This window comes from Otolemur garnettii, unplaced genomic scaffold (genome assembly GCF_000181295.1).
Source record: "Otolemur garnettii isolate 467f Iridium unplaced genomic scaffold, OtoGar3 scaffold00010, whole genome shotgun sequence".
Classification (NCBI taxonomy): domain Eukaryota; kingdom Metazoa; phylum Chordata; class Mammalia; order Primates; family Galagidae; genus Otolemur; species Otolemur garnettii.
Genome location: NW_003852405.1, coordinates 17,190,469 through 17,203,923, shown reverse-complemented (window position 1 = coordinate 17,203,923; position 13,455 = coordinate 17,190,469). Strand labels below are relative to the sequence as shown.

Genomic DNA, 13,455 nt, shown 5'->3' with positions numbered 1-13,455 from the left:
TATATTTGGGTGTTAACTTTGAATGTCAATGAGATATGGTATGAAGAAGGGAAAGTAGGGTAGGAAGAGGGGTGTGAAGAGAGAGTTGCCTATGTTGCTTGTAGGTATAAAAACTAGAATTAACCTCCATCTGGGATAAGGCATAGGATTTAGAGGACAGGCTCTGGAATCAAAATGCCTGGCCTTGAACCCCAGATCTATCATTTATATGTCAAATAAAATGTGATAATTCACATAAAGCATTTTGCACAGAGCTTTGTACAAAGTAAATGCTTAATAAATGTTAGATCCTCATCTGCATCTCCAACACCATCATCTATTGTCAAAGTTTAAGTAGAAGAAGGATGCTAACCCAGTGAAAGTTCCATTAAAAACTGTGGCCCAGAGGAGGAGCCCAGAGTGATTGATTGAGTCATGATGTACTTTTCCTGTCCACAGAAGGAAGTCTGTCGGTGCTGCTGGCAGCAGTGGCCACAGAGCAGCTCTCTGCCTGCCTGTGACTTGCCAGCCAGAGGCTTTATCTGCTGCCCCAGAAGACACAATTATTGAAAATAAGATGAGTTGAATGACCAGGGAGAACTGGGGTTTGGGCATGGCCTTCAAAGAGTACCTGTGTATAGAAGGTCAGTGAAGCAGCCCACTGGTTGGGAAATTTTTACCCCAAAAGTTAATCCCATAGTTAGTGATGTGCCTATTCCCAGAGATACTACAAAAAACAGACTCAAAGCTGTCCAGCAGGCAGAACATGTGAGACCCTGTTGTTATTCATATAAGCCAATTATTAGGTAAACAGCCACATTCCCTTTGTAAATGACTCTCCCAATTCACCGTGAGGCAGAGAGAGGGCAGACTCCAGTGCTCTGCGCCGAGGAGAAACTATTTCAGAGTCAAAGGAAAACAAACATAAAAGGTAAGAGGAGTCACACCCAGAGCTGAGGACCGGCCAGAAAACCTACGGAGAGATTCAGAGCAAAGGTAGAAAGCCGGTTTGCACACAGCCCCTGGGAAGCTGGCTTGCAGTTTAAGCTCCTCATTTTGTTTAACAAACCTGAGTAATAAACTTCCCTCGCCCACATGCTTCTCTCCTAAAATCTAGTCTCAATTAGCAAATCTCATAAAATTGTTTTGATATTTGGTAAAACTTTCCTCTTGAACTTTTATGCAAGAAAACATTAAACTTTCAATATAATTACACACGAAGTTTAAATAAAAGTAATTACCTAATTTACAAGAGAAATTACTTAGAAAAATACCACCAGACTCAAAAAAAGAATGAATGAATTGCTGGAAGTTATACAGCTGTAATATTAAGGCCTAATTATTGTCTGGCATGGGAAAAAGCAAATTGCTGCCTTCAATTACCAGCAGAATTACCTCTCAAAATAGGTAAGAGTAACAGATGGAGTCCGAGGTAGCTGCCGCTATTGTTAAACGACTCTCACAGTACAAAACAGAGCCAGCTGTTGCCCAGTTGTGATTACTCTGTAACACAATTTATTCTTATTTCTTTCCCCTGTAACCCATAAAAAGGAACTATTTGGGCAATCCTTTTAAACAAGGACTATGACTGTTACAACTTTCAAATGGTTGCAAACCAACCAATAAAAGTAAAACAAACAACAACAAAAACGTCGTTGCTGAGAAACCAATAAACATCTAACGTGTACATTTCACACCAACTTTAAGATGGCCAGGAAATGAATTAAAGATTATTTTGCTTCTTCAAACAGCAAATTCAGTATTACAGTTGAAAGGGCCTCTGGCAGTCATGTGGGCCAAACCCCTTTCTTTCCAGAGAAAGAAAATGAAACCCAAAGAGATGGGGGGGGGGGTTCTCCCGGGTCCAGCAGCGAGCTGGCAGAGAAAACTAAGAGCAGGGCCACTTCTGACTCCTGGCTCCAAGCCAGAGCCCTCCCCTTACACTCTCCTGCCTTTCTGAAGGGAGCAGGTTGCTGGGAAGCGGGCAAATTCCACCACCAGATACGACAATTGGAATGGCACTGCTATTTTCATAAAGGTCACTCAACCAAATAAGAAACAGGACAGCACCCTTATGCCTCTGCTCTGGGAGTTTCTGCCTGATCCAGGGTCACCCCTGCTGCCCAGTCTCGTCTCACCAAATCCCAACCAACAATACTCAGATCAGAAATGCCAGCCCAAGGCTGCTTCAAACCCTAGATCTGGTATCAGCACCACCCAGCAAGTGTCCCAGCTAATGCCCAGCAACTAGAGCCAGGCAGCTCGTGGCTTCTGCTAAGGCCACCAGTGCCTGGGTTCCTTTCTGCCCCTAGGGTGGTGAGCAGCAGCCTGCAGCTGCAGCCCTTCTAAAATATCTAACCGTGCAGGCTTGGAACCCACTTTCACTCACCAGCCTTCTCTCTCAGTTTGACACTCTCAGATAGCAATGTCTCTAGACAGTGACAATGGCACTTGCCTAGACATTCCTTGTGACATTTAGTTCCATTCTAGATGCTGACAGCTGCGCAGTGTGTCCTCGCTTGCTCATGCCCTGGTAACTGTGATGTGGGTCCCTGGTGGATGCTCTCCACACAGTCCACAGGCCTGCTATCCATTCCCAACATCCCCTGTAGGGCCCAGCTCTGCTGCTCTGTGGGTTTGGTTGGCCTGGCCCATGCCAGGTCTAGCTCTGTTCTGCCTGTCCCCAGAGCACTGATGTCACATTTCTTAGGGCACATCTTTCTTTTTCTCCTAGAAGACGTGGTTTGTTGAATGTGCCTGCACATGTAGGAAGAGGCACCCTTTGCTTCAAACAACAGACGTGATTATGCAAAATTCTGAAAATTGAATTATAAAATGCATCTGGCAGTGGTTCTCCGTCTTCTTTTTGCTATGGCACCTAAGATGAATAATGCTCACATACATGATACCTTCTCTCAAAGGCATGTGCAATTCTAACAAAGCAATATAATAGCTTATAGTCAGCATAACTATTACACAAAGATGGGTGGGCTGTGGGTTGTCTGCAATCCCCAGGATGCTGTAATTCTTTTTTGCAGATTCAAGAAATTATATGTGAGTATAGGGAGATTAACATATGACAGGGGCAGCTTTGACCTTGATCTGATCTCTGTCTTTTTTTTTTTTGCTGGGACCGGGTTTGAACCCTCCACGTCTGGTATATGGGGCTGGCGCCCTACTCCTTGAGCCACCAGTGCCACTTTGATCTGATTTTTCACAAGAGGAAAATCATTTGCAAATGTGTCACAGCTCAGCCACCATGGCAGAGAACCAGTGAAAGAAGACTTCTTTAGGTTAAAAAAAAAAAAAAAAATCCTCTTCTAAAGATACTAATTGGCCCTTAAATTATCTTGTGTACAAAACTAGATTTTGACTTACAGTACTAGATCTTCTAAATGAGCAGCCCTTAGCCCCCCCGCCCCAGAACGTACCTCTAGGTTCTCCTTCATGGTGGATCACAGCAAGGGGCTTGGTGAATGTCTTCTTATTCTGCATCATTGCCCAGATCATCGAGGCATCCAGAGAGGTGCAGGCTTCATCGGGAGGCACACACTGCAGGGAGGATGAGCAAAGCAGAGTCTGGGGTCACTCAGGAGGGCCTGCACAGCTGTCCGTGGCCTTTTATCAGATAGCTCACAGCTGTTCATCACAGGAAAACAGATTTGGGTGCTTTTCAAAGAACCCCAAATATTCTGGGCAATACTGTGGCAGGCCCAGTGTATTCACAGCTGCACTTGGAGATGCAAATATCATTGGATGGCACATAAATATTGTCCTTTTCCCCAGCCCTTCCCCACAACATAACTAGAAGTTTTAGTGTTAGTTTGAAAAATAAAGAAATTACGTGTCTAATGTTAGCCCAAGCTGCCTTCCTATAAACGGTGATCGTGGACACTTCCCATATAGGCACTCTTCAACTTATGATGGGTTATAGAGCCTAACAACCCACTGTAAGTCCAAAATATCATAAGTTGAAAATGCATTTAATACATCTACAGAAAAATCATAGCTTAGCTAGACTGCCTTAAATGAGCTCAGACATTTAAATGAGCCTACAGTTGAACAAATCATCTAACACAAAGTCTATTTTATGATAAAAGTGTTGAAAGTCTTATGTACTTCGTTGAATACTGTAGTAAAAGGGCAAGACAGAAAGGATGCATGGGTACTCGAAGTTTCTATTGAATATGTATCACTGTCGCATGGTTATAAATTTTAAAAATCCTAAGTTGAACCATCACAACTCAGGGACTGTAATGCATTATGAACGTGACAGATTTTATATATACTGTCCAAGAAGATAAATCATGTTGTTGAGTTTTTAATCCTGGCATAGGCTCTTACAAAAGGAAACTTTCCAGAGTCATCTATGTTCCCAAGTCCAGGTCCTAGGGACCTATGCCCACGTGTAGACATTACAGGATCAGCTGCTTCTGGCTATTTTAAGGCCTCAAACTTATTAACAAGTATGCCCTGGCCCACTGTCTCTGTTTTGAGAATGTGTGATTATACTCCAGCACCTTCTCTTTCAAAATAACTTTGGGGTTTTTTTGTTTTTGTTTTTTGTCTATGGTCATCAATAGGAGAAATTCTTTTTTTTTTTTTTTGAGACAGGAGCCTCAAGCTGTCCCCCTGGGTAGGGTGCCGTGGCATCTCAGCTCACAGCAACCTCCAACTCCTGGGCTCAAGCAAGTCTCCTGCCTCAGCCTCCCAAGTAGCTGGGACCATAGGCGCCCGCCACAACGCCCAGCTATTTTTTGGTTGCAGCCGTCATTGTTGTTTGGTGGGCCCAGGCTGGATTCGAACCTGCCACCTTGGGTGTACGTGGCCAGCGCCTTAGCCAGTTGAGCCACAGGCGCCCAGCCAATAGGAGAAATTCTAACATAAAGGACACCCATTCACTCTTGTTGTAAGAAGAAATACATCACTTACAAAGTTTAGAGTGGGCATCCCAAACAGCTAGTTAAGTTCCATCTCTTCAAGTCACAAAAGAGTGAAAGCTTTCATCTTTATCATCAGGGCTGCTCTGAGAGGCAGGCAAGTTAGACAAATAGGGGAAGACAGGCACCCACTCGCCCTCCTACCCCCGAAAGAAAGCCTTCACAATAGCCCTATTGTAGAAGGAAACAAGGGATTTTCTGTGGCGAGGCATGATTATTGAGAAGATTTACATTTTACTTTACTTTTATTTTCCTAATAGTTCTTTAGTTGAGGAAGAGTCTAGGGTTCTGTGTCTAACTCAGTGGGTGACCCGGGGTGAGATACTTCACTCTTTGAACCTCCATTTCATCAGCAAAGAGCGGGGTTGGACCAAACCATCTTGGAGAACTCTTCCTACAAAATGCTTGGGCTGCCCTGTTTCATAGGAAGCGCTCAGAAGTGACTAGAAATATGGAAATGGTACGTGTAAGGAGCAAACAGGAAGGCAGTGGGTAACAGCTCCTCCTAGCCTCTGCTGAGGCCCTGGTGGAAAGTTGTTGTATTTCCTGTCTCCTTTGCTCCTCTACCCAGCAGGGAGGCCAGGTAGTCTATTTCATTTTATAGATGAGAAAATATAGGTTCTGAGGGGTCCAGGGACTTAAAGTCCCATTGGTAAGCAACAGGCCTTCCTCCTCGGTCCTAGGCTCTTTCCATCATATCCTACCTCGGGAGTAAAGGGTGACTTGAGGTTTAGGATCATACGTATCCTATCATGTCATCCCCTGGGATTTAGAATTCTCCTTAGGAGTGTTCTGGAAGGAAATGTTAGGATTAATTTTCACAGATTACTACATTGTGAAGCAGTAGGCTACTTTGTGGGCTATTCCAGGTCAGGTTTGGAACAGCCAAAGCCACCAGCAAAGATCCCTAGTAACTTCCAGGCCTCCCTTCCTAGGCTTCCAACCTCTAAAAGATACACTCTGCCTACAGGAAGCAGCAGAGTTCCAGAGCGAAGCATTAAGTTCCCTATGAGACTCTACCACCGGCCTCTAAGCTGCAACCTTGATAGACACTGCAAGGTGAATGCCCACGTGGCTAAGGCATCAGTGTTTCCAGAAATAAGCTAATGAATATAGTCTAAACCCCTCAGAAGTGCTCCCTAATGACTGTGAGCTGTATTTGCATAAGTAAACAAGATTCCTTTTGGCATCATCAGAGAAATGGATGCCCAGGGAATATAATGATGCAAAGGATTCAGATCAATCGTAATCCATCCAACAAGGATAATTTTTTCTCCTACCCTCTGCACCTACAACAACCTGTGTATTAAACAAGAGAATTCCCAAACATACACCATTAATAACACAGCTTGATTCTTAGCCTTTTAGGCATTGATTGACACGTAACTATGAAAGGATTAGAAGTCAGTTGCCACTGTGTAAGATACTACAGAATAAAAGCATGTATGAAAATAGGCATAATTATGGCAGATCACAGAAAGAAAACTACAGCAGAAGATATTTTTCCTAAAGGGGTGTCATAATAACCCTGCAAATTTGTATTGTAGTAGACCCTTCACCAAGGTCAAATGGTTCTGATTTTTGTTATGGCAACGGAACACGGGGTGGGACAGAAGACAAACACGATGAACTGATGTAAAGCTGAGAAAAACTGAAATATTTGTTAGTTTCCCTTAGAGGTCCTCCTGAGACAAGTCAACCTTATAATTCACAGAGAGAAGGTCAAAAAACAATTACAAGTCTCAGCGGGACCTGGAAAAATTAATCCTCACACTGAACTTGTCCTTTCGACTTGTACTTTTGGCACTGCACACTATCTGAAAAGCAAAGATAAAGCCAGACCTCTCCCTCAATGGAAAACAGTCTTGATTTATGACTTGCAAGGTATTATGCTAAGCACGCACAGAAAAAAAAAAAAATCATACTGTCAGGATTTATCCCCTACGACTTCATAAAACTCACTGCTAACTCTCTGACTTTATTACTTCAATTGGGCAGTTCTACAACCAAAAACCTCAACCTGGAAGACCTTGGAATTAAGCTTCTCCAGTAGATCACTGCCTTATCTGAAAATGCCAAATTAACAGTCCTAACGGATGAAGGCCCACTGACCTTAGGCAACTTCTGGGGGTCCTTCTTCTTGGTACACAGTGTCAGCTCACACTGAAGAAAGAGCAGCGAGGTGTTGAAGACGGGCTTGAAGACAAAGCTGAATCGCTTCTTATCTATCTCGGCTTGCGGGATGGGGAAGTGCACTCTCTTGGTACTGTAGAATTTCACAGATTCATCTTTAGGACAAATGTTCTCAATGATGGTATAATCAGACATCCTATCAGGGTTTGAATACGGAGAGATAAAGCATGTTTGGATAGCAAATCCCAGTTCCTGGTCAGCCTTAGTAACGGAGACCTACAAAAGAACAGAAAGATGAATTCAGAAATGAGTTAGCATCACAAAGCCCTTTGGATGAGATGTTGCTTTATTTTCATAACACACGCACAGGGCGACCATAATTTTTAGTAGCACACTATTTTTAAACTGCATTATGGCCACCCTGTATATAGCCTTTTTTCTAATTACAAAAGTAACACATTTAAAGAGATGATTTGCCATTTAAACTTGCTATGGATGATGACAATGAATTATTTAGTTCAGATGCTAGTCTGGCAGATTCAAACTCAAGCTGTGTCTCTTCGATCTCCCATCCATCTCCTCTGAGAGACGAAAGGGAAAAGCATACCACACAGCTGAAGTGAATTTTCCAAAATACAAAAAACACCAATAGGCAAAGCCCCTGATGCCATGATAGTGTAATACGTGAAAACCAAACTCTTTTTAAAAATTGCTCAAAAAATAGAGGACACGTTTCAACTTGGGCCTGGCAGAATGGCTCCCTCAAAGAAGGGTGGCAAGAAGAAGGGCCATTCTGCCATCAGGGAGGTGGTGACTCAAGAATACACCATCGACATTCAGAAGAGCATCCACGGAGTGGCTCCAAGAAGCATGCCCCTCACGCAAAGAGATCCAGAAATATACCCTGAAAGAGATGGGACTCCAGATGTGCGCACTGATACCAGGCTCAACAAAGCTGTCTGGGCCAAAGTCATAAGGAACGTCCCATACTGATCTGTGCACGGTTATCCAGAAAACGTAATGAAGATTCACAAAACAAGCTCTATACTTTGGTTACCTATGTACCTGTTGCCACTTCCAAAAATCTATAAACAGTCAATGTGGATAAGAACTGGTGATTGTCAGGTACATCAAATAAAGCTATAAAACCAAAACAACAAAAAAAATAGAGAACAGAGAGGCAAGATCCATTTAACCTATGCCAGGAAGACTGAGCTAAACTGTAACAAGTCAGAGTAAGCCTGGACAGGCTTAAAGTAAAGCCACCAATTCATCTTAACTCCTGCTTCATCAGCAAGAAGGCAGAGCTGGCCCCTGATACTGGACGTCAGGGATGGTGCAATCTGGTGGCCATCACAGGCCTGGCAAAGTGTCCCAACTGCTCACACATCCAAACCAGCCTTGCCAAGTACTTTCCCTTCACTCTTTAAGCCCAGGGGTAGTTTAAGAAATCTAATCTGGAAATGTTTCCGACTCATTTACATGTCCCTCTTACAAAACATTAGTATGGGCTATGTCCAAATCTTGTTAAGGTTCTTTTCTTTAGAAACAGGAAACAGTGTTTAGCCAAATGTAAATAGAATTCAAACCTCAACTATCCTGAACTCAGCTAAAATCCCAGACGAGCTTGGATTCTCCATTTGGTGACACACAGATCACTGGGTTAAAGTGCCCCTCCCCCCATGTCTCAGTCCTTGACTAAGCTTCGGATCAAAATAAACTTAAACACTTTAGAAATAAAGTTAGTCCTTACTCATAGGCCAATAGCCCCAGAATCCTTCAAAAGACATGGAGATATAAACAGACTTTCCATGCTGAGATACCCAGGGGAAATCCCTGACAGCGCACGGGACTTTTTGACTCCACAGCACTATGGTAAAAGATCCCTCTGTGACCAACTACAGGACGCTCAACAGTGAGATGACGAGAAGCAGGAAGCTGTGGATGAAGAGGATCCCGATAATATCACCTTGGGGGGATCTTCTGTAAATACTGACACTTCATTATTTTTGCAATATTTTTCTTAAAGAACAAGATATTCTCTTTTGGAAAGATAGCAAATTACATATACGCTATTACTAAAAAGTACCCTTTAAAATGAATGCAGAATATACATTACAAAAATACATAACAGAATGGCTGCACATCTGCTCTTTCACCTCAAAGTATGTAAGGCCAGGTGTCTGGGGCATCCCAGAAAGTTGTATTGGAAGGGAAATATGTCATCAACAGTATCTTTTACTCTAGACTGGGAATGAGTATTAAAAGAGTCACAGGCTTTAGGCTTGGTGCCTGTAGCTCAAGGGCGAGGGCACTGGCCATATACACCAGGGCTGGCAGGTTTGAACCTGGCCCAAGGCCTGCTAAAAGCAAAGAAAACAAACAAACAAAAAGAATAGCCAGGCATTGTGGCGGGCACCTGTAGTCCCAGCTACTTGGGAGGCTAAGGCAAGAGAATTGTTTAAGCCCAAGAGTTTGAGGTTGCTGTGAGCTGTGATGCCACAGCACTCTACTGAGGGCAATATAGTGAGACTCTGTCTCAAAAGAAGAAAAAAAAAAAAACCCAGAAGAGTCACAGGCTTTGGAGTGAGACAAGTCCAGTGGAATTACGTGCTTCACTGAATGTGTGTTGTGTGCCCTGAGACTTGGTGTCCTCACCTACGGGACGAGGACACGAGTGCCTATGAGACACAGTTATTAAAAGAATTGGTTAAATTCCATGAAAACAGCACGGTGGCCAGTGAACAAATGCTGCCTATTATTAGTACTACTATTCTAGACTTAAAATTTGGGGGGTAATTAACAGTTGTTTATAGTTATTATAGTTGTTTATGTAAGTTTTATTTAACTATAGTAAAAAAAAAAACTTTCCTATCAGTAGTGGAGTCCAAACTGAGAAACAAAGATTTGGCACTGCTGCTATCCTAATTAGCAAAACATTTACAGGTTCTGTCTTATATATTTATATATATATATATCATAGTTTAAAACATCTTTAAAATAGAGTAATTTATAACATTTTCCTTCTCCCCAAACTCTCTTTAATGTACTTGATATTTAAAATGGTAGCAAAAAGATTGAGTCCATTTCTTTTTCATTACTTGACAATGTCTTTTTCATAGTTACCAAATTTAGCGACAAAAAATGGAGATGAAATATGAAAAGATATAAATGGGAAAAGAAGAATGAAAAAAAAAACCCTATGAAAAACAGATTTCAAGTAAGTCAGCACTGCAGGCATTAGGAGAGGAGGAGACTCAAAATATTCAGGATAAGATACACAAGAAAGATTGACCACTGATTAGCGTAAGCCAGCAAAGTTATGAATTATCAAAGCCAGGCACATGTTTGGAAAAGGACAAGCTGCGCTTATGCAGCACCCCTGAAATCCACTTCACGTGTGGACTGGACAGCCAGGAAATCAGGAGGAAAGCAGCAGTCTTGGAGCAGGAGAGACCTACAATTAGGAACAGCACGTAGGAAGCAGAATATTTTCCAGTGGAGAAATCCAGGTTTAAATCCAGCCCGGGCCAGCTAACCAACAATGACAACTGCAACAGAAAATAGCTGGGCATTGTGGCGGGCGCCTATGGTCCCAGGTGCTTGGGAAGCTAAGACAAGAAAATCACTTAAGCCCAGGAGTTTGAGGTTGCTGTGAGCTGTGATGTCACAGCATTCTACTGAGAGTGATATAGTGAAATATGTGCACCGAAGTTGCTTTTAACATACGGAAGTAACCCCACTTTTAGCCCTTAAGCTTCTCACCCTTCCCACTGTGAAGAAGATGACCAGCTTGCAGCTCTGTACCAAACACCTGCTCATCAGATAACGACTTTCCCTTAAAGACCAGCAGACAACGTGTCCACTTGAAACACTAAAGGTAGTTCTCAGGGCACAAGAAACAACAGATATCCTGGAGCCACAAGGAGGTCTATCTTCCTAGAATCCACTCGGTGAAGCTAGGCATTTGCACTGGTATGAGGTTATGTTTTCTCCCCTTTCAAACAGCACTTCAAGGAGAAATGATCGTAGCATCCAGTGGAGAAGAGTATGAGTGCTAGAGACAGAAGGCCTGAGTAAGAGCTCTGAATCTGAACTCGCCTAGGTACCAGCTGCGTGACCTTCATAACTTTGCTGGCTTACGCTAATCAGTGGTCAATCTTTCTTGTGTATCTTACCCTGAATACTTTAAGCCTCCCCCGCATCCCAATGCCTACAGCACTGGCTTACTTGAAATCTGTTTTTCATAGGTTTTTTTTCATTCTTCTTTTCCCATTTATATCTTTTCATATTTCATCTACATTTTTTGTTGCTAAATTTGGTAACTATGAAAGACAAGTCAGTGCCTCGATTTTCTCAGTCACAAAATGGAGATATTATTAGTGCTGCCTCATAGGATTTCGACAATACTTACCATTCTGTTTGGCATGTAAGTCTACAGTAAATGTTAGCTGTTATTTTATTATAAAATAACTACCACCACTACCTATTATTTTGTAGTCATTTCATATTTATGCTATGCTCATGTTATTATCACTATTATATCTAAGAAAAGGTTTTAATCAATTTATACAAATATTTATAAATTTGATGATGATCTAGGAAAAACAATATTTAGAGAAGCAGGGAAACATTTCACTTAAAAGTGAGTACAATTTAAAAGACAACACATGAGGTGGTTTGAAATATTCTGTGGTTAACCCTGACGTTGCAACCGCTGAACTACTATTTCACAAATGCTAAGGACTAGGCAAAGACAGGGCTTGATTAGTAGAATTTATACTCCTGCCAATTTTTAAAAAAAACATTATTGACAAAGCATACTCTCCATTTAGTATCATGTGCTAATTCTGAAACGTCCTCCTTTGATCAGAAATCAACCTGGAAATGTTCTCTGAGCCAAGCCCTCATCACAGCTAGCTGAGGTCCATGAGGAGGGGCGGGAGGAGGTCTGCCTGGGGTGCTTCAGCTACTGCTGGGGGAATTAGAACTCAGCACTCATTTAAAAGCCCAAAGCTAACACTCTGGTCTCACCTCAACATAAACAGGTCCATTCTCTGCCACAGAGAAGACCCCCTGGGAGGGCACCAGGAAAAGGTCAGTGTTGTACAGCTCCATGTTGAAGGTGATGTTTCCGTGGAGCTGGTCCTGGAAGCTACTGGGATTCCCCACCTGCCTGAGGCTGCAATTAAACTGGAAAAAGAACACAGATGATGAGAACAAATCATCTATGGGCTCTGCCCTTTAACATCTGATGTTATTTTCTGACTGTCCTTAACTAAAACCAACAAAATAGACTACATTCCCTCCGAACTACCCACTGACAACAAGCACATACCACCACGATCTCCGGTCGGCTGAATAAGGCAGCGTCTCCTTCATCCATATCTCCTGGAAATCCATTATCACCTGACTCCAGATCTTCATAACCATCTGGCCAACCACTACTATCCCCAGGCGAAGGAATCTGTATTACAATCTAAAAGGCAACGAAAGCAGGGACAATGTTATAAAAACACCAAACCACATGCATGTGGTCCCATCTCACACCAACAGCCATGTATTAATTCAAATGCAAACTGAAAATCAAAGTTTAAAAAAAACTCCTAGCTTTTTAGGATTTCACTCTCAAAGCAATAAAGAAGTCCAGCACAGATTCAAGTTAAGGTCTGAACCAAAATTTGTATTTTTCCCTTGCAGAAAGTACAGATGTATTTCGTAACTACGGTGAATAATTACAAATTATCTCAAATCATGGGAAATATTAGACACAAATGGAGTTGAATGGGCTTGTCAATAGAGGAGTTGTTTCTCCTTATGGGTCTTTATATTAAAAACTCTAGAAATAAGACCAGCATGGTGGCTGATGCCTGTAATCCTAGCACTCTAGGAGGCCAAGGCAGGTAGATTGCTTGAGCTCAGGAGTTTGAGACCAGCCTGAGTAAGAGGGGGGCTCCATCTCTACTAAAAATAGAAAAACTAGCTGGATTTATGGTAGGCGCCTGTAGTCCCAGCTACTTGGGAGGCTGAGGTAAGAGGATCACTTAAGCTCAAGAGTTTAAGGTTGTAGTGAGCTATGATGATGCTACGGCACTCTACTCAGGGCAACAGAGTGAGACTCTGTCTCAGAACAAAATAAAACAAAAAAAAACCTTTAAGAAATATTCAGTTTGGCAGCACCTGTGGCTCAGTGGGTAGGGCACTGGCCCCAAGGGTGGCAGGTTTGAACCCGGCAATGGCCAAACTGCAACAAAAAAATAGCTGAGTGTTCTGGCGGGCGCCTGTAGTCCCAGCTACTTGGGAGGCTAAGGCAAGAGAATCGCCTAAGCCCAGGAGTTGGAGGTTGCTGTGAGCTGTGATGCCATGGCACCCTACCGAGGGCGATAAAGTGAGACAGAGTTGG

At 42.6% G+C, this 13,455-nt stretch overlaps 1 protein-coding gene across 1 annotated transcript in view; it reads right to left on the bottom strand.

Annotated features, from left to right (window-relative positions):
- TGFBR3 (transforming growth factor beta receptor 3) overlaps positions 1-13,455 on the bottom strand; it is a 124,165-nt gene that overhangs the window by 23,072 nt on the left and 87,638 nt on the right. The window contains exons 9-12 of the mRNA XM_023509879.1: positions 12,391-12,531; positions 12,087-12,245; positions 7,032-7,328; positions 3,411-3,531 (exon numbers count right to left, since the gene is read on the bottom strand). Of these exons, the coding sequence (XP_023365647.1) occupies positions 3,411-3,531; positions 7,032-7,328; positions 12,087-12,245; positions 12,391-12,531 (718 nt within the window). The remainder of the gene's footprint in view (positions 1-3,410; positions 3,532-7,031; positions 7,329-12,086; positions 12,246-12,390; positions 12,532-13,455) is intronic.